The 20,744-nt window shown below is 49.5% G+C and overlaps 1 protein-coding gene across 1 annotated transcript in view; it reads left to right on the forward strand.

Annotated features, from left to right (window-relative positions):
* The first annotated feature begins 412 nt into the window (after window positions 1-412).
* LOC144156190 (uncharacterized) overlaps window positions 413-20,744 on the forward strand; it is a 29,053-nt gene continuing 8,721 nt past the window's right edge. The window contains exons 1-4 of the mRNA XM_077688058.1: window positions 413-1,169; window positions 1,230-1,305; window positions 11,588-11,859; window positions 14,490-14,562. Of these exons, the coding sequence (XP_077544184.1) occupies window positions 616-1,169; window positions 1,230-1,305; window positions 11,588-11,859; window positions 14,490-14,562 (975 nt within the window). The 5' untranslated portion in view covers window positions 413-615. The remainder of the gene's footprint in view (window positions 1,170-1,229; window positions 1,306-11,587; window positions 11,860-14,489; window positions 14,563-20,744) is intronic.

Here is a 20,744-nt window from a genome sequence, read left to right on the forward strand (position 1 = left end):
AAGGTCGCGTACAGCTTCGCTACCTTCAAGTCTTAGGCGTTAGTATGAGCTTCCTTCATTTTTTTCATGTTGCATTCCCACTCCCCTCCTTTTCTTCCTCGTCTACACATTGACTAAATACCGTCTTCTGCTCCCTATTTTGTCTTATCTAATTGGTTTCTATCAACAACAAAAATCTTTTTGCCAATCCCCCTAAGTGGATATGCACCATTTGCACCATATGCATTTGGCCAATCCCCCTAAGTGGATATGCACCACTCCTCCCCCGTTGTAGACATGAGATGCAACAAGATGGATAAAAAACGAAAAAAAAAAAACAGCTCTGTTCGTGTGTCTACCCCGAGGTGGCACACGCGTGGACATGGTCGGCGCCTCTGTAAAGGAGTTCCCGGCCGGTCACGGGTGCTCGGCCCCAGGCAGGCGAGCCATCGACATGGTGAGCAACGGCGCGCGTGGGCCTTTGCGGCGTGCGGCCCGTGGTCCCGGCCCATCGGGAAAGCGTTCGGCCGCGTACCGGCGCCGTGAACCGCCCCGCCGCGCCCCGGTCCGCAATGGCAAGCGCAGCCAAGTGACGCCCAGCTCCCGGCCGGGCCTGAGGAGGGCACCGCCGCCAGGATGTCGGCGCCAGCGGCGACCGGCCAGGGCTCACCCAGCAAGAGCCCAAGGTCCTCAGGCGCGAAGGAAGGCAACCCACCCAGTGAAAAGCGGGCCGGGGATAAGTCGGCCTCCGAAAATTTGTCGGGCAGCGAAAAGTCGGGCACGGAAAGATCAGGTAGCGGCAGCAATGATAAGAGCGACGATAAGAGCCATTCTAAGAGCAAAGACCTCAGCAAAGGCAGCGACAAGTCGGGAGAGAAGAGCAACGAGAAAAATGGCAGCAAGCGTGGAAGCAGAAGCGGGAGCAGAAGCGGTAGCAAGAGCGGAAGCAGGAGCGCTGAGAAGAGTGCGGAAAAAACTAGTGGTGAGAAAAGCAGTAAGAGCCCTACTCAGGAGAAGAGCAAAGAACAAGAGGGTGAGAGTACAATGAAGGATCCCGAAGAGATCTTGAAGAAGGCTGAAGAACATCTTCTGGAAAAGACTCAAGAGAAGAGTCAGGATGGCGCTGAATCTACGAAAGTAGGCTCTGGCAGCCAGCGCGACAGCAGCCAGCAACAGCAGGGCGACGGGATGTGAGTACGACAGGAGGGCAGGCACCTGTGCATAGCTGAACGCTGCTGTTTCTCTTGCAGGATGGGGGATGACAAGGGTCTCGAAGGCATCAATGCACTGCCCGAGATGTCCGCCATGAGGCTCATGTACGAAAACGTAAGTGCCATGTCTCCTAGGCTCGTTTTTTAAGAGTATATGCAGGACCTGCCGTGTAGCTCGGTGCGTTTTTGAGATCAGTGTGACGGATATCGAATGGCTCGAATTTAGGAATCGCAGCTGGAAGGATAGGGTTGGCAGTGTGCAAGTCACTACACACTAAAACAACTAATTTGCCATTAAACCTTTTAAGCCACTGGTACTCTGAAAATTTTGTTGCACCTAGTGTGCGGCAGGCTGTAGCCTTCGTCCGAAACAAATACACTGGGACTACCTGATTTTCAAGAAGCAGCTCGGACCGCTTTCTCCATTGTGATCGCGTATTTGTGTTACTTATCTACAGAAACACGATTGCCCCATTTCCGACTGCCATATGTTATGTTTACCTTTTCGCACTGTGTCAGTTTTTAAATGTTTAAATGCTCTGCAGTCACGGCTCTTGCCTTTTCCTCATCGCCTCACTGGTACGCACAGTGATGTGTTGAGCACAAAATTTCAGAACTTTCTCTGGCCGCTTTCTACACTATCATTGCAAGCCCATGTAAAAAAAAAGTTGCAGCCTTCCGCGGTAAGTGCGAATGTCAAAACTAGCCTCATTCTGCGGGAGGTTCCCATTTGAACCCATTCCCATTTCACCCTTCCCGCTTGTTCCCTCCCGTTTCAGCCCGGCGCAAAACGACCTTCCCGTTTCGCCCTTTCCCACTTTGCCTGTTCCCGTTTGAACTCATTCCCATTTCAACCTTCCCGTTTGTTCCTTCCCATTTCAACCCGGCACGAAAGAACTTTCCCGTTTCGTATTCTCCTATTTAGGCCGTTCCCGAAATAACGTACCCAGTTCATGAAACGTTATAACAAACATTTTCATATTGTTTTTCCTTTATTTCCGTTTGCTCACAGTCGCTGCGATAGCATGCTCAGTAAAGCCAGAGTCCTTGACTGCTTTTCAAACCTGGGGTTCACTTTTTGAATCTACAGACGACGACATTTGGTTACAATTCAAGTCATACCAATTAACAAATCTACAAAATTTACACGAAAACAGCGAAATACCTAAACTAAACGTATTTAGGTCGCGAGGGTCTCCCGGCGTCTGCCCTCGTTTGCTCTTGTTCGGTCGACTGACCCTTGTCTCAAGCTTCTTTAGATCCACCCCAAAAACCCCAGACACTTAATTTTTATTACATTAAAACGACGCCATCATGGCCGTGTCCCGAAAGAGAGTGAGGAGGGACTACTAACACACACGACCACGTCAACCAAGGGTTTATACACAAACAATTATTTTATCCACACCCTAGAGCTAATTTTAACTCAAGCTTCAAGGTATTCGTCAAAGGGCGAGTAAATAACTAATAAAAACCAACCCACCCATAGTAACACCGAACGCTGGCCATCGACTCTCGGGCGGCCTCTATAAGTATTGTTCCTACGACGCGCGCCGAAAATATGCTCAGCGTCGAAGACATTCCCGGCTTTGTCAACCAGGTGTGTCCATTACAAAAGGAGCTGTCAGTCCCTTGTCACATATATCCGTTGTAGTGGTGACACTGTAGGCCTGTTACGAATTTGAACCTCACTGCTTACCTTGGCCGGTGCAACTTTTCCAATCGCTGCGGCGGGCCTTTATTCATCTCCAGCCCCACCAATGACGCCGCATCGAGGATAACACCACCGACCAGGACGCACCCGCTCTTTGCATGCTCTAATGCGGTAATTACCCCCGGCAACTAGAGAGACCTTCCGCCGGCGTCACAAGGTACCCTCGGCGGCGTATAGACCTGAGACATCAAATGTGCGGCTCCCCCCAAAAGGACAATAACCACCTTTCCGTGGCTGGGATTATTTTTATCGGCTAGACGCGCTACCCGGCTTCCCCACAAAAACGACGAAAAGCGGAAAGCGTTTCCGCGGCTGCTCCTAGCGCCCCTCGAACACTTCAGCGATGCCTGCACAAAGAAACCGCGCAGGCTTTATGCAACAACAAAAACAAAGGACAGAAAACCCCCTGCGTATACTCGCAAAATGTGCATTTGGATGAGTTAACACATTCAATCGTTATTTTTGCTTTTCTTTAAGTCTCTCCTATGGACATCTTGATCTATAGATCTCTCGAACCCGAAGACAAAGCTACGCTCCAAACAATGAGCATAAGAGCGGCTGTTAAATAAATTTCAGCCACACGTACGGACACCAACTGCATAAAAATCCAATGCGTGCATTACTCAAGATATTGGGTATCTTTCTAGTACACTTTCGCAGCTACAAATATTGTGTCAAGAGGGCAGTATCGGCCTAAGGCATTCGGAAACTTTTATCGGCCGGAAATATCGGTCGATTCCGGATAAATTGCTGCATACAAGTTTTTAGTGCATGACCCATTGCTTGTAAGCACATTTTGGGGAACAGTTTCGAAGACGTTAATGCATATTTTCAGAAATTCAAATGGGTTGAAACGATGCGGGTTCAAATGAGAAGGGCGCTTTGGGAACGGGCTGAAACAGGAAGCGCCCAAACGGCAAGGTCGTTACGGAAGCGGGCGCACAAGGGACGGGTCAAGCGGGAAGAGCGTTTCGGGAATGGGTTCAAACGGGACGGGCGCCCGAGCCATTGCGCGATCGCTAGGTTTGTGCCATTGCGCGGCGCTTTTCCCCTCTTTCCTCGAAATGTCGTCTCGCCTCAGCGCCACTGTGTAGAGCGGAGCCGTCTTCTCAAACTCCTGCCTGAGGTGAAGGCTGCAGCGACCGTTGCGGCGATAAAACACTGTCGCGCAGCAGGTGCTCCGCCCTGGTAGTGGAGCTAACCTCGCACCATTAGCCGCGTTTACATGAATGCGACAACTGACGCATCGCATCGCATCGCAATAATTTTCTAGCGCATCGCATCCATGTAAGCGGGGCTAATGCGCTAGGAAAGCGCGTCGCATTAATGCGCCAGACAGGGGTGGATTGAGACGTGTAAGTCGACTTTCGAAGTGTATGTAAACGCGAGCGCATCGCATTAGGAATTATGTCAAGAAAAGTAAGCCATGAAAACGCAGCTTTGCATTTAAAAACGTCTGAATCGAGTGTAAGACGCCAGAAAATGCGAGTCGTGAAAAAAGAACAAGAACCATGGAGCCGTGCCGAAGCTTTAGAAGCGCCAGAAACACTGCTTTACCTTCGATATGCGACACCGTATGGCGGCCACCATCACACCAGGTGTAATGCGGTACATGTAAACGCTAGCGCATCGCATTACTCGTGAAGCGCTAGGAAATGTGACGCGAACGCGCGCCCTGCGCGGGGGTCCGTTCGGGGAGACGCTTCGAGGACGCCGAAGGCCTAGCCACCCTACCGAAGGTGTTGGCTGGAGGTATGTCGTATGTGACGCTTTCTTTACCAGCCGGCTGCAACTCTGTTGCGCCGGCGAAAGCCCATCAGCCCTTCCGGCTGACGGCCCGTGCCTTAGGCTGCTCCTGTAGTCCCACCTACCACTCGACGATCACGCCGTGCGGTACGCGCCGGTGAGCGAATAGGCCGCGTCTCCCTTGCTGCTGCGAGCCGATCTGGCCAGCACGGCGATGCGCGCGCACAACGTGTAGGGAGCCTACATGTGCCGCGCCTTCGTCGTTTAGGGTGGCGACAGCAGAGTCCAAGGTTTCCTAACGGTGGCTGTGGCGGCCGCCAAACTTGACGGGACGCCATATTGGGTCCCTTTGCCCGCCCGACCTAGGGAGCCGGCATGCGCCGCGCCTACGGATTCGCGGAACAGGCTATCTCTAGCCCGACCTGCTTCGAAACGATCGTGCGTGGTTAGCGGTTATCGCCAAGCAGCTTTCCAAAAACTTACTGCTGCTGGGCACAGTTGAGATCGCGGGATCATTCGTTTAATGCGGCATTTACGTCCTTGGTAAAGGCTTGCCAGTGCCTCCTTTGGAGTGCACTAGCTGTGCGTAGAAGCGCGCGACTACGCGATTTTTCGTGCCTGGAGCTCCATGTGTATCTTGTTTTTACATGACATTAGTCGAGAATAAAAACACGTCGTGAGCAACTGACACAATGGAGAGCAACGTCTCGAGAGAAAGGCGCAATGTGAATGGAGGCACACCAGTGTTCTTGGTTTTGAATGCCTTTTTCAGGCTGGTACTGAGGAGCAGCAAAAGAAAATGTTAGCAGGGAAATATTTCACAGCTTTTTGAACATAATGTAAATTATACAAATAAGGCATCCATTTTTTTTTATTACAACTGTACGGCAATGAAGTTGCATATAGTTATTAACAAAGGCACAGTCCTGAATTACGATTGAATGTACCACTCAAGTCGTTCAAGTGTCCTCACATAAAAAAGTTGATCGCAGCTGCGTATCCTGTCGGTGCTGTCGGTATCTTGTCGGTGCTGCTCAAAACTTGAATCTTCAAAATGTGCCTAGAAGAAAAAAGTCAATCTTAACAACAATATTTAAACAACACATAATGCACTTGAATTAATCGCTCGCGAGGCAGAATGCTTGCTCTCGCGCGTTTTTTTACCTTTTGGAATGGCAATTGATTATGCCCTGTAACTAATGCCGTACGGGAGTTTTTATGGGGCGGTTCGCCACAGAAATCTTTGCAGACTTTAGTGACCCCTCATACGCAGTTTGGCAGTGTTGCAAGAAAGAATCAATCATATATTTCATCCCCGTGCGGAATATCAGCACAAGGAACGCAGGGGACAATTTTTTCGGCGACCCGATGAATATCCAGCACACGGCAGCTTCAAAATCGATTGCCGAAGATTGCGCAGTCGCCCAGCGATCGCTTTTGTCGCTTGGTATCAACCAATTTTTTGTCGCAGTGACGAGAATCGCGCCTTTTCTGTCGCAAGCGTGAACGGTCTGGGCCTTTCGGGGATGTTTTATAACCAGGCTTAGTTTTGAACATTCACGTTTCATGCATGCGTAATCCGGCATAATCAAGCCACGCAAACAATCCACTTGCGCGCACGCTGCATTCGCACGCTAAATTGCCGCTCGGCTACGTCGCTACGTGCAGCCGTCGCTGGAAGCCATCAAAATGATCAAAACAGGCCGTGCCGTGGCCTCCGCTACCGGCGCGCAACGGCGCTGCGGCGACGGAGGAGACGTTGAGGACACGACGACGCTCGCTGAAAGCGTTGCAGGTGCAGAGCACTTAAATAATAGCATATAGCTGCAAGTACGCGTGCAAAAAACATGAAGCGAGGTGCAATACTCACAGCACAAACACGAGAAGCAGCAGTGGGCTCCCAGCGGTTCCTTTTCACTGGAACGAGCCAGCGCTTTTTTCGGTTCGGGCTGGCCGGGAAGCGGAACATCCGTGTGCCTTTTCTGCAATGGTTCGTACATTGCGGAACGCAACAGCCGGGCATTTTTGGTGCTCATACAACTCCCAACACGTTCACCGAGCTCGCATATTTATGAAAAGCTTCCCGTGGTCAACAAAAGTCACCGCGAGTCACAGGCGGCAAGGACGCAGCCCTACGCACACGGCGGCAGTGAACCAACTGGGGAACAACATGGCGCCGTATCGGCCCCGTTGCTATGGCAACGTGTGCTGGCAACGCTGCCCGACGGCGGAAGGCGGCACGAGCTGTGTCAAAGAGTGGCGCCACCCTAAACGACGAAGGCGCGGCGCATGTAGGCTCCCTAACAACGTGCGCCGCACCCCGGATTTTGCCCTCACCGAAGCCTTTCCCACTTTCCCCTTCCCTACCTATCCCCTACCGACCCATCTATCCATAGCAGCACTCAAGCGCAAGAAAATGGAATAAACGTGTCTTCAATCAATCAATCCTCACCGAAGAGCCCACTGACTCTGCGCCGACGACGCGCACACTTGTGCGTGGCGCCCCATCGCCCCTTTCAACTAAAGGGAAGTACGTACCAGTACCTTAGATCATGTAACTGGGACGTTGATGTAAAATAAACGTCTTCCCTCCTATACTAAGGAATAAGTTTGCGCATGCACGAGGACGAAAGACGAAAGGACAGGACGGGCGCAGGTTGCGCCCGTCCTGTCCTCTCGTCTTTTGTCCTCGTCTTCTGCGCAAACTTATTCCTTAGTACATCATGAACCAACTAGCCAGCAATCAAGTCCTACTAAGTCTTCCCTCCGCACCCTGGGCATTTTCTTTTGTCGCCCCTACTCCACCTGCCCAATAGAGGCGGTGTTGAGTTGGCGCGACGGCGTTTCAGTATCGTGAGCGTGCTCAACTAGCTCGAACCCACGCTGGTTCCTCGCAGTGTGCATGAGTGCATGCCTTGTGCGATGCTACAGGGTTGTGCATATTGTGAGGTAGAGACCACAAGTGTTGACAACAAAGAACAAGGTGCGAGCTTATCACAGAGCGGCAGCTTGCTATGGCCCCCGAGATAATCAGCGAGGTGGTTCACATGCGCTGGAGATGCCGAGTGCAGAAATTCAGCATCGGGAGCACCGATTATCAGCAGCCGAAGATGCGCCGGTGGCTATCGTAATCTGCCGCTCTGTGCAAAGGCTGGCTCCGGCTTCTTCGTTATTGTTAGCACTTTTGATGACTGTACATTGTGTTCAAAGGCGCATGCTCCTTTGTGCCCGCAAACAAGTGCGCAATGCACCCCCCCCCCCCCCTTACTCATGTGCAGTAATTGGGGCTTACGGCCCTCAAGGCAATCATTAGCAAGCAAGTAAAGAAATTACTTTAACAAAGCAAGCAAAGAAAGAAATTACAAAGCAAGCAAATAAATAACTTTCTCAAAGCAACTCTAGAATCGAAAAATAGAGTGCGACATAGACAGCGACACAAGAAAGAACGACGGGACAGGCGTCGTTCCTTCTTGTGTCATTGTCTATGTCGCTCTCTAATTTTCGATCATAATGTACCACTTGCCCAACAGCTTTGTTTAATGAAACTCTAGAAGTTTCCTTTTTAACTTACACAAAATATAATAGTTAATGCTCTATTTCAATCGGCACTGACCAAGGATAGCGACTATGTGACAGCTTGGGGGGCACACAGAAAATACAAGCGAAAGTTTAGTTTGCTTGCCTTCCACATGACGCCCTCGAATACTTCGCATAATACTACTACTACTACTACTACTACTACTACTACTACTACTACTACTACTACTACTACTACTACTACTACGACGACGACGACGACGACGACGACGACGACGAATACTAAGCATCGAATACTACGCATGCTAATTTAAGGGCCAGGAAGGCTTTACTGGCTCCGTTGTAAGCCATTGTGGCCATAAATCACGTCGAAGCATGGGCACATGGAAGCTCTTTTTCTTTGGGCTACTATATAGTACCTGTTGAGGAACTGGAGCCGGGGCCATAGCAACGCTCAGAACGCCTTTATTCCACTTCGACTTCTACTGGCTAACGATGGTGATAGTGTACATTACAAGCTCGCCGTCTTCGTCTTTCCTCAACATCCTCCCTCCCACGACAATGATTGATGCGCACACAGATATGCACAGGACCCACGCAGGAAACACCACAACAATAACAGGCAATTGAGAATCCTGGTTGTGATCCGTTTAGCCGGTCGGTCTCAGGACGTGAGTTGCTTCCGTTTGAACCGGTGCTTTAATGGAGTGATGCAGCTTCCTTGTCCCGGCTCTGTTTAGCGCTGGCAAGGAAAGTCCAACAAAATTCTGAACCGGTGTTGGAGTTGGATAGCGGGCGATCTTGGGTCGAGGGAGTTAGCAACGTTGGACTGACTGGTTTTCCTCGTGATTAGGGCGGCCGTTTCCGTCGGTAGGAGTGAACAGCAGTCGGCATCCATCTCCTTAGCGAGAATGGGTGTCCTCTTCGTTGTTGAGATCCATATGTAGCTAGTTTCATATGGTGTCCTCTGGCCCTGTGCCTAAGTATCTCTGTCCTGCGACGATATAATCTGGTGTTCACGATGGCACCTTTGGCACGATGGCACCAGTAGCCACAACTGAATGCTCCTTCTATCTCGTCGCACACTCGAGGGGGTCTGGTTCGTCGGGCTCTTCATTTTTCTGCGGTATGAACTCGCTCTGCGGCTGCGGCGTGACACAAGATCCAGAGTCGACGACGCATACCGAGACTCAGTGGCTGCCTCCAGGGTCGCTGCTGTCAGCGATTCGTTGGCGGGGACTAAAAGTTCTCCAAAGGCAACTAGAGAGGGGGTGGGACCGCTGCGTGACGTTCGCAGAGATGCAATTAAAATGACGGTTTCAAGAGGTCTCCACGAAGGCTTGCCTTGGCTGTCTTACGGGTTTGTGCAGACTTAGCCATTTTTCGATAATTTCTCACGAAGCAGCAAATTAGTTCGAATAATAATTGCAGGGTATACGTCCGATTCTTCATATCCCTTTGTGTAGTCTTACAAATCCAATACATATCTGATATGATTGTCAAGCTGTACGAGGTTGGTCTGTTTTTGCTGTGCGCATTTATAAAGGGTTTTCAGAATGAATAGCTGGTTTCGCAGATGGCTGCTGCGCCGTCTGCCGCGTTGACGAGGTCCAAAATCTGTACCCGGAGGGTGTCTCTGAGCTGTAGCAGTTGGCCCACGTCGTCCAAATCGTCTACGGGTACCATATGGTCGGTGTGGAGCGTCCAGCAGCCGGCCATGGCGGGCGCCGTCCGAGGGCAAGGCGTCCGGTATCAGGGGATCAAGTTTCCCAGGCAGGAGTTTCTCAGGCCTCGCGTGCCTCGAAGATGCGCTGAGCCGTCTTGCAGTCCACTGGGCTGTTCCCCCCGGGCTTCGGCATCAAATGTTGAGGAACTGGAGCCGGGGCCATAGCACCGCTCAGAACGACTTTATTCCATTTCTACTTCTACTGGCTAATGATGATGATGGTGTACTATACAAGATCGTCGTCTTCGTGTTTCCTCAACAGCATCCTCGATAAACCGCAGCGGTGCGCATCAACTGTCGTCAACAAACCGATGCCCACCGTCCCGTGGCAATTTGTGGTTGCCTCGTCGCTCACCGAGAGAGTCGACGGAGCGCCTTGGTGCAATCCCAAGATGCATCGCGAACGGCGCCGGCGAAGCGGCTTCCTCCGCCGTCTGTTGCAGCGACGACGCGTCGACGCCCTCGTGTGCAGGCGGAAACGGCTGTATATTGCTGCTGACGAGGATGAGTTAATGCTTGCGTATTCATCAGACAGCGATGCGACGCGCCCAGAACGAGCGTTAATAACTGCCAGAGATTGCACATGAGCACACAAACATTATGTGCCATGTAGGAATTATGCTTACTGCAAAGAAGGCTGCACAGCCAACCAGTAGGAGTAAATTTGAAGCTTTGCATTCGTTTTGTTCGAATGAGATGTCACGCACAGTCAGGTGCCTAGACCATGAAGGTCCTACATATTTCGCCGTAGCTGAGGTCGGACAGACCATGACTGCAGGAACTCGCTATGTTGTGGATCTCAGAAGACGAGAAGCAGCTTGTAGGTGGCTGTTTAGCAGGAATACGTTGTCACGCATGTGTGAGAAATACAGGCTGTGAGGTGGCTTTCAATAAATATCAGTTTGTAGCGGCGCTGTGTCATATTGAGCTGTTTTACTGGAACTTGTCAACGCTTTTATGAGTTGCTCTCATAGCCCAAAAGATGGTGCTAGTGTAGAACCGCTCAGTCTGTCCTCGATGAACGCTCCGTGCCGGTGCGCACCGTCGTGGAGCACTGTTAATTGCGCCGGTTTTGGGGTCAGCCCCTTTGCGTGTTTATCGAGGACGTTATACGAAATCGGCTCACGTAAAATATGCCTCAGCGTCGGTAATGGTTTTTCCACGGGCGAAGGGAGCAAACGGGCCTTTCTGGAGAGAGAAGGGCGACAGCAAGAGATTTGTGGCTCAAATCAGGGTACTAATTAGAAATTACAAAATAGAATTAGGATTAGAATGACAAAATAGAATTAGAAAATAATAGGTAAACATCACGTTTTAATTTCCCCCTGAGTAGAAATGGTCCGGCCAACATTTTTCCTGTCGATGTTATGAGCACAATTACGGCTTCCTTCACCTTGTACTCCACTATATTCCATTATCTCCACTATACTCCACTTCCACTGTACTCCACTATATTCCTCTATTATCTCTCGCAGTAATGCGTTTACCAATGTGGTCTTCAATCGGATACCGTCGTTACAGCCCGCGGTCACAGGTCAGTTGTTTCGTCGGTCCACGAAACACCACATCTAACCGTTCGGCAGTCCTAGGTAAAGTGCAGCTTGAAGCGGCAGTAGCAAGATACGCGGGGGGGACGCCATCATGCCTCACAGCAGTTCCTGCTCCTCCTTGCAGGCGCTGCTGAACGTGCGCAACCGGCAGCTGCAGTGGCTGATGTCCGAGCTGAAGCAGGAGCACCTCGAGACTCTGCTGCAAGTGGGCAGGCTGCGCAAGCGGCGCGGCACTCACACCGGCCCGAAGGCCGTCATGGTGGACCGGGCCGTGTCGGCGGCCATCACCGGCGCTGACGTCGCCGCCCACCAGCCAGTCACCGAGTCCTCCGCGGCGCGCTACGACGAATCGCGCTACGCTAACCTGCCTTCCGTCACCGTCAACATCGAAGACAAGTGAGACGCGCATCAACCATTTTGTACACGGCGAAAGTTAGGCTGCTTGGCCAACTATTTTATAGTCCTTTGCTAGACTCTCTCAACTGTCAGCTAACACGTAATGGAACATTAATACAATGCTAATAGCGCAATTCGTAGCCAGCATCGACTCAAATAGTTTATTTCGCATCAGCAAACAGGCAAACCGATGTGCTGTAGCTGTTGTGAAGCTTGAGCCGCATCCTTACCATATAGCGGGAGGTTGCCAACAGACGAGGGGGCACAAGCTACCAACGTATCCAAGCTTGCCAGCGTGTGAATGAGGAGACGACAGTTAGTGTGCACTTGCAGCTTCGCGCATGACTCGCCAAAATGATACGAGCCCCCTGGTGCTAGAATGAGCTTACTGTATTTTGGAACTGTTACGAAGTTATGACTGCCCAGTAAAACTAAGGGAAGTTGTTTTATCCAGCAAATTTTCTAAATATAAAAAGAAGAGCATGTCAGAAGGAACGGATGCTCGTACCTCCCAATTCACGTTCCTCACAAGCTTTTGAGAGCAAAAGCTCTTCTACGCCGTCTTTCGCAAGGTCATTCACGGCATTGCAATGACCTTCAGCCGCCGGAGCGCAACCGTGGCAGGCGTGAGTCGTCACGTCACGAGATTCGCTGCGGAGAGTTATCGCAGCTTGACTCGCTCGGAGCCTCTCCGCTAAGCGAGGGTTGAACGGCTGCTTCGCCGGCGCTTCATAACTCAGTCTCACATGGACGGCGTGCCGGCTGGGCCGTCTGAGCGTGCGCTTCAGCGCAAGCGAAAGGGTGAAGACAATAATCCAGTAGGTATAGCTAGACGGCAGACCGCGAAAAAGCAGGGATGTGTACTGCTTTCGCACTATGTCCCATGGTTGCTGCACCCAAACCGTCTGCCATTTCTTACGAATAAATTGCTTACTCCTAAAGCAATTTTATTGGGAGCGCAGGATACTGTTCCTCATCATCAACATCAACAACGAAGGCCTCTCCCATCGACCTACAACCGCTCCTGTCCTGCGCTGCTCGAGTCCATTCTTTGCTTCCGAATTTACTTATTCTGTACATCCATCCAGTTATTCGCCTTTCCCTTCTTCTGGAACCGTCTCTCGGTATCCAGTGGTCCAGCGGTTGTCATTTCGCCTGACTACGTGGCCAGCCCATGTCAATTTCTTTTTCTGTATTTGATCTCTGATATTATTTGAGTTTGTTGTCTGATTCAGGAAGCTCGTTTCCTCTCCCTCAACGTTACTTCTATCATTATTCTTTCCATGGCCTGTTGAGCCGAACAAAGTTCGCTTTCATATTTTTTTTTTCGTAATAACGGTTTGTTTACGCCACTGTTTAAATGTGAAGTATAGTGTGCCAGCGGAATTTCAGAAATTAGCTGCTTAATCTCGTTAAGGGGCCTTGGTGATTTTTATGCATTAACTTGACACACGAAATATTACGAACGTGGTGTATTGAGGTGCCTCGCAGTTCATAGGACAACCTGGCCGGACAGGCTGCACTTGATGCTTTGTGCTATCGATTGACGTGTTGTTCATAGCTATTGCACATTTATAGTGCCATCCGAAACCGCGAATACTTATGGGGCCGGACTTACAAGGCATTTTGCTTACGTCTTAGGCCGGGCTCAGTCTGTTGCCGAAACTGTCGTAATATCTTTAAAGAATGACGTCATTTCACGTCTCAGTCAACCGAACTACGTGACACGCCGTTTTTTTTACGTCCATAGCTCACGATACGGCTTTTGCGTCCGTAGTCTGAACATAGCCTTAGAATGTAGTACAGCGCTCCGATCACGAATAAATGATGATGATGATGATGATGATGATGTCACTGCTGGCCGTGGCAGCGATGCCGCTACAGGCTATTAATCCACCACCGGCTGGCTTATTGAGAGCTGGATTCTTTGCGGTGTAGATACCTGCTGGACGCTACTAAGCGCTAAGATTTTTTTCTCATCTTGCTCGCCGGTGGGTATGAGCCAAGAGCTTTTGTAATGAGTGCTCTCAGCCCTCCCACGCCCAACAGACAATAACAAGGCGTCAGATGACATCGCACGACAACCTGATCCCCTTCACATGAACACGAGGACGCGAATAGAATCGTAAAACAATACAGGGAGCGGCAAAGGCTCCTTTCATCGCTAGAAATAACGGGACCGATGAGTTGGGAGACTGCGCTACTCAGTACGGATCCCGAGATCCAGAAGAAAGTGATCCAGCTGGCCGAAGGTGCCGCTGGGGCCCACGGACCCCTAGCCGCCACCTGAGGAGAAGTTGCACCCTCCAGTCGAAGTGGATCCAAAATAAAGCCGTTCTCTATCTTTCTCTCATCTTGACGGCGTTGACTGTATAACCACTTGGCTAATACGCAAAACGCGGGCAGGAGGAAGTTCTGGGCTTTATTATTCCCTAGTATTGCACCCCCCCCCCCCACTTTTACCCCCTGAAAGGAGACTAAATGGCATGAATGTGAATGGGCTATGCACATTAACAACCGGCAGACTCTTTCTATATGTTGTAAAACGATTTTTTGCCGTGCATGTGCTGCTTGTAGGCAGGTTAGTGATCATCGCATGTGGCTTACCTCTGACACCTCATTTCTTGCAGAGGCATCTCGGCGCAGGATGAGAGCCTGTACGCGTTCGGCAGAGGCGGCCGGGGCGTGCGAAAATGCAAACATGTAAGCTATCTTTCAATCAAGCGTGTCTAAATGCCGCAGGCCCAAATTTTCACCAAAACACTGATTCAGGAGTGGCGCTGCTCACTGCGACCCATTTTTAATTTCGCTGCAGAGTGTCATTGTTTTTGAAGGGACGTTGCGCTGGTTATGCTCGCAAAGACAGACACAGGGAAAACGTACACTTTCACGTGAAGATGGCGCACTAACAACTGATTTATTCTAAGCAAGGCGAAAACATATATACAGTGAAGCGCCCGTATAACGAAGCGTCTGGGACCGAGATAATAGTTCGTTGAGCGCGTTATTTCGTTATATGCGTCGCCAGCTTCACTGACTCCTTATAAAGCAGATAAGCATACTGAGAGAAGCCATAATAACATTTATACTGCAGTCGGTGAAAAAAAAAAAAAAACCCTCAACAGTTTGCTTTTGTGCAGTATGTATGACGTACTAAATGCATAACACCGCCGACCTGACTCAGGTCACTCACTGACTCAGGTCTCGTCACTCCATGACCTCGCGCTGCGGCGCGAATCAGGGAGTGCCGGGATATATATATCTGCAGCGCGTCATCACGGGTATACTCGTTACGCTTGGCTCCTCATCAAGCTCTTCATCACTGACCATTTGTAGCAAATGCTCTCCTGACCATTTGTAGCACCCCTTTTCTCTATGACAGCCTCTACGATGTCGTCAGTTCTCTGGTCAGAGTAAACCAGGACCTGGTCGTTAACCGAGGCGTAATCGTCGGCCGTCACAAACTACGTTGCGCCGCAACACGCACTGTACGTGTTTATCGATTCCTGCAGCTCCGTGGCAGAACTGGATGGCTCACAGTCGTCAACAAATCTGTCAGCTGCGCGTTAGCACGTGTGCAGCTAGACGTATTCGCTATCAAACAATAGTTCAGCGATTGCGAACGCATGAGTTTTTTTCGTTAAACAGGCAAATTCGCTGTAGTGGTATTCGCTGTTGTGGCGTTCACAATACATAGGAAACATATCATTCTGGCCATGCCATATGGTCTGCTTCGTTGTACAGGCTATTTCGTAGTAGAAGCGTTCGTTGTAGCGGCGTTCGAGTGTATTAGAAGCAGAATGAGACAACAAATTCCGGAGAGAAGAGAAAAGGGGGCTGCAAGGGTAAAGTATGAAGATAGCGTGCGTCAAAGCCGGTCCACGTGCTGTCGCTAAAAAGATTATCCTGAAAATTAAATCTCACGCTGGGTGAGCGTGATGGAAGGGGTGCTCACATATTCTCCCTCACGCCCTGACATCATGGCAAACGCTCCAAATATCTCACGGGGCATTTTATCTTCCGCGCGGAACAAAATGGTGGCCTCATCAAATGCGACGGCACACTTACACCTCGCACGGTGTGCAGCGAAATTCCCTACTGTACTGACCTGTTGGCAGGCATATCTGTCTTCTCGGAGTCTTTCGTTGATACAACGACCTGATTGCCCGATGTAACAACGACCGCAACACAAGAGTATTTATACACCCCTCTCTCAGCGCAATTCGCAAATTTGCGCGAGTGCTGAATCTTGCGCGTTGCCTTATGTGCGCCGTTTTCTTTCCTCGTCTCAATATCCTTGCAAAGCCCACAGAGCTTTAGAGATGCAGTAAAAACAACAGGTACATTATGCTTCCCCCCGACTTTTTTTTAATCTCTGAGAAGCGGGAACATATGGCGGCGTTTTCCACAGATTAAAAAAAAAAGCTGGGGTTACCTAGTTTATAGGAAGGAAGACCAGAGAACACGCAGTGCACGTACACGGAAGTGCTGTCCTTCCGGCCGCTTCGCCGACGCTTGGTCCCTCATCGTCGCCTTTGATGGCACGCCGGTTAATTGGGCTGCCTGTGCGCGCCCTTCAGTGCAAGCGAAGGGATGAATCCAATCATCCAGTAGGCATAGCTAGACGGCAGGCTGCAAAATATCAAGCAAGGACAGACTTTCGCGAAACACTGTGTGCTTAGTCTTTGCTTTCGCTCCTAATAACTAGGTTTCGAAGTGTTTAACCTGAACCAATTTTTCTTCTCGTGGCATAATCATAATCTTCTGAAACTTGGCAAGGCACACAACCCCCCCCCCTCCCCGAGGGAAAAATAACGGTGCCGTCAAGCTCGTTCATTCATTGCTCGGTTGGCCTTAGTCATTAGGCGTTGCAGCGGAAGTGGAGCTGGGAGGACACGCGCACTAACCCTGCAGCCGCTATGGAGGCTACATGTAAAGCCACTGTAGCCCTCCTGGTGCACCGGTGCAAATGCAAGCTGTATTAGCGGCTCGGTAATGTTTATGGCGAACAAACGTTTATAAAATTATTTCTTATATCAACCAAAGCAAGCCTAGAAGTTCTTCATTCAAAGCTTACCCAAGAGCGTTATAACTGAGTACGCGAACGCAGAATGAGAACATTCCCAGCACCCTTGGTTCGATTCTTCAAAGGGGCCATGAATACAAAGAAAATTTGTTCCCTTTAAAAATAGTACTCTCTGGTTACTCAGTTAGCTCTACCAGCCACGATAGACGTTTTTTTAATAAAAAAAACGCAATAAATAAGGAAAAACTTTTAAACTTCGCGCCACAGTGGCGTAATACATGCAGTAGTGACGTGATATAACGCCGCACTAAAAATGAAGTCGTGAGTGTGTGAGCTGCACGCTACCATTCCAGTGGTACACTCGAACGGGACTAGATGTCCCACTACAGTCGCCCAGTCATGTTTTTTTTACGGTGGCTTAGGTCAGCGGCCGCCAATCGCGCAAACAAGTTTCTGTGACGTCATTGAGAAATTGCCAAAAGTTGCTGGGGAATCACCGCTCGTTTGGGTTTTCTTTATTATATCGATGATTTGTTTGAATCTTGCAACAAAATTGCTGATCGTTACCAGGACAAAGAAGTTCTTGTATCTGGGATTTGTAACTTGTACTTTGTCCTTGTACTTTGTACTTTGTACTTTGTACTTTGTAACACTTTGTAACTTTGTAACGTGTACTTTGTACCCTTTAAAGAGTACGTGAAGACAACGTAAGGCCCAGTTTTATTTGAAGCAACCTGCGAATGGTAACTCCCCCAAATTTAGTCCAGCGCCGAAAGACGTTCTTACCAGAAAAAAAGGCCACAAATATTGACAAACTCTCATATTTCACACTAGAAAACGTCGGCAGTGATGTCATTGGTGAGGCGCCAAAACATAAGGATCAATATGTTAACTTCTTGACGCCACTGCAGTCATGCAGTCATGGTTATTGTCAATAGTTTTCGTCGGCGGTTGCAAATCGTGCAAGCTGGTCCCTGTTACGCCACAAGGAGAGTGCGGCAAAGTGGCTGGTGAGTCACCACTCTAGTCTCAGCTGTCCTCTTTACCAAAGGCTTAAGCATTTCTACGTGGACTCAACGAGGAAACACTTCTGTCCGTCTGTAACGTTGTGCCACACTTTCGCCGCATACGACAAGGCTACTAATAAAAGGCGCTAGGGCCCTCACAATTTTATATACACGACCGCTTATATAGCTCCTTAAAAATGTACTGCCAGCAATGCATTGTGTACGGTAGTGAAACCGACTTTAAAAAAGGTCTTTATGGAGGTATGTAATAAAACGCCCATTCACAACCTTCATACTTTCATGTAAGACCGCCCATGTTTATCACAAAAATGTATTTTTAGCAGTGCATATGTGTAAATAGTGAAGCCCACTTTAGAGTTGCTTGGTGTATAGGGTTTAATGGGGATACATGGGCTCTTATGGAGCTATGTAATAAATCACGCTGGGCCTACACACCTTGATATTAAGTGCAGAACACTTTAGGCGCTCACCTTGTCGTCCTAGCTCTGAATTTGAACCAGCGGCGCCCCCTGTCGATCCGCGCCGCATCTTTTGCTCGTACCGCTCTTCGCCGGTCCGCGTATCCCGTGCGCACTGGGCCAGCGTGACTACGCGAAGCGAGCCGGGCGTGAACTGTTCTACGGCTTCGAATAAATAGGAAGCCCTGAGAAATACTAAAAAACAAAGGCTACTTCACCTGCGGGGAAACAAAAACAAAAAGAAATTCCCCCGCACCTCCCCGAAGGGAATCGTGCAGAAATGCGAACGCATTGGGTGCACCGATGAGTGTGTTGCGAGTAATGGCGTAATTAATGACGAGAGTGTGAACGTAATCATTTATTCATCAGCACCTGTTTGTGTTATCGTTGTACCTGACGGCCACAATCACTGCCTTGTGATCGCTAAAGTGCACGGTCAAAGGGTCTTTGAGAAGCATGCGCGCGTCACAGTTTCGCGTAAATACCAGATCAATGCAACTCCCGTGAATGGTAGTGGGGCACGTGTCGAAGCCGGCAGAGAGACAATGCATATAGTGCCTGGTCTGCATGTACTCGACCAGCCACTCGCCACTCTTCTTGCGCACGTCAACGTTGAAGTCGCCAACCAAGACTATGGGGTCAGAGGGTTTGGAGCGCACGCGCACACTTTCCACAGCCGCGTCCAGAAATGCATTCGCATTTACGACGACGACGACGAAGGCAGAACTACGAGGCGCGAGCGCACGTGCGCGCGCTCACGTGCGCTCGCGCTGGAGGAATGCAGGCGCACGCCGCTCGATGGACGCAAAACAACCCCCGACTAATAAATGCATTCGCATTTAAAAACTAGACGCCAGCAACCATATCTTCGGCATCAACGCAGAAATTGAGACCCAAACGGGGCCCTCTATATATATAGCCCTGGAAAATGGTGTGATTCAAATGAATAGTTCAAAATGCAAGTGCGGCTGGGAGTAAGCAAAAAAAAAAAATGAAATATAAATTTTAATCCGTCAGCATTTTTCGATAATACCCCAGAGCCCAATCTGTGTAATTCCTGGCATTTGCACAATAACGCACAATGGGAGATCGAAGTTAACACGTCGTAATAGTGTAACTGTAGACCATTTGTCGAGTGAAGTGAAAAATACATACAGGAAAAAAGAATAAAAATGAACTTGCTATGTCGAAAAGTCTACCTATTCACAACAATCACACGATTAATAAAACAAAATTATAAAGAACCCGGAAATACAACCCGAATAATACAAAAAATATTAATACGCACCAAATCCCAAACGCCTTGCATTCGCACAAAATGGCATAATTATTAAAACATTTGTCGTATAATAAAGTAAATGTATGTTATTTTGTATAAGAAAAACTAAAAATACCAATAAAGCTAGAGGTGAACTAATGGGACAAAAAGAAAACCAATTCGCCGCACTCACCTGTTTATTGATTTCAAAATAACACACACCAGAAAAGCAAACGAAACACGAACAAATCAGAAAAGCACCAATCTGGCTGCAAATAAAAGCCTCAAGATGAACAGAAGCGGCATAGGAATCCATACACACGTACAATTCTCTAAATTTCTCGAATTTTGTTGATATTTCACGTACATAATCCCTTGCTTCGTTTCTGCGCTCGTCGGCAAACCCAAAGCGTTTTTTCTTTTTTTTCGAGGAAGCTGCTGGACGGCTGCCAGCCGCGGCTGGGGCTAACACACGGTGACGGCGATTTTACCATTTTACATGAGTAGCCATGACAGCCGAGCAGAAATTGTCCACGAAGTTGCCGCGTGCACGGGATAAGCCATCTGTGCGTCCAACGTAGGACACACAGTAGCAAATAAAACGCTTATTTAAATGTTAGCACGACGAGCGCTACTCAAACTGTCGACCATCGAAATTAGTGTACACGTCACTCGAAAAAGGTGCCCGCACAAATTTGTGATATGAAATGCGGTTTTGCTGTCGTTCCTGCGTGCGAGGGCAGCTACAAAAATGCAGAGGCATATGCTCCCACATACGCTGCTGACGAAGAAATGCTGGAACCAAGCGTTGAGGTGATCAGATGGCTTCTCGGAGCGCAAGGGACCATAGTACTATGGTGGCCTTTTCTACCCGTACGAGCAAAATATGCCGCCGCGGCTGCCAGGAGGCGCTGCTTGTGCCGCTCAAGTAGCAGCGCACTATAGGAGGCGCTGCTTGTGCCGCACAAGTAGCAGCTCTTAGAGCACCAAGGCGGCGTCCCGGGGTAACACTGTTGTTCGCGGCGTACCCCAGAGGCTTCGAAAGCCAAGGGGTTTATATAGACATAAGCGTTCGAAACTCGTGAAACGCTGTCGCTTGTCATACACCTTCCCGT

This window comes from Haemaphysalis longicornis, unplaced genomic scaffold, assembly GCF_048455015.1.
Source record: "Haemaphysalis longicornis isolate Haplotype H1 unplaced genomic scaffold, Haemaphysalis longicornis Haplotype H1 scaffold_1, whole genome shotgun sequence".
Lineage (NCBI taxonomy): Eukaryota > Metazoa > Arthropoda > Arachnida > Ixodida > Ixodidae > Haemaphysalis > Haemaphysalis longicornis.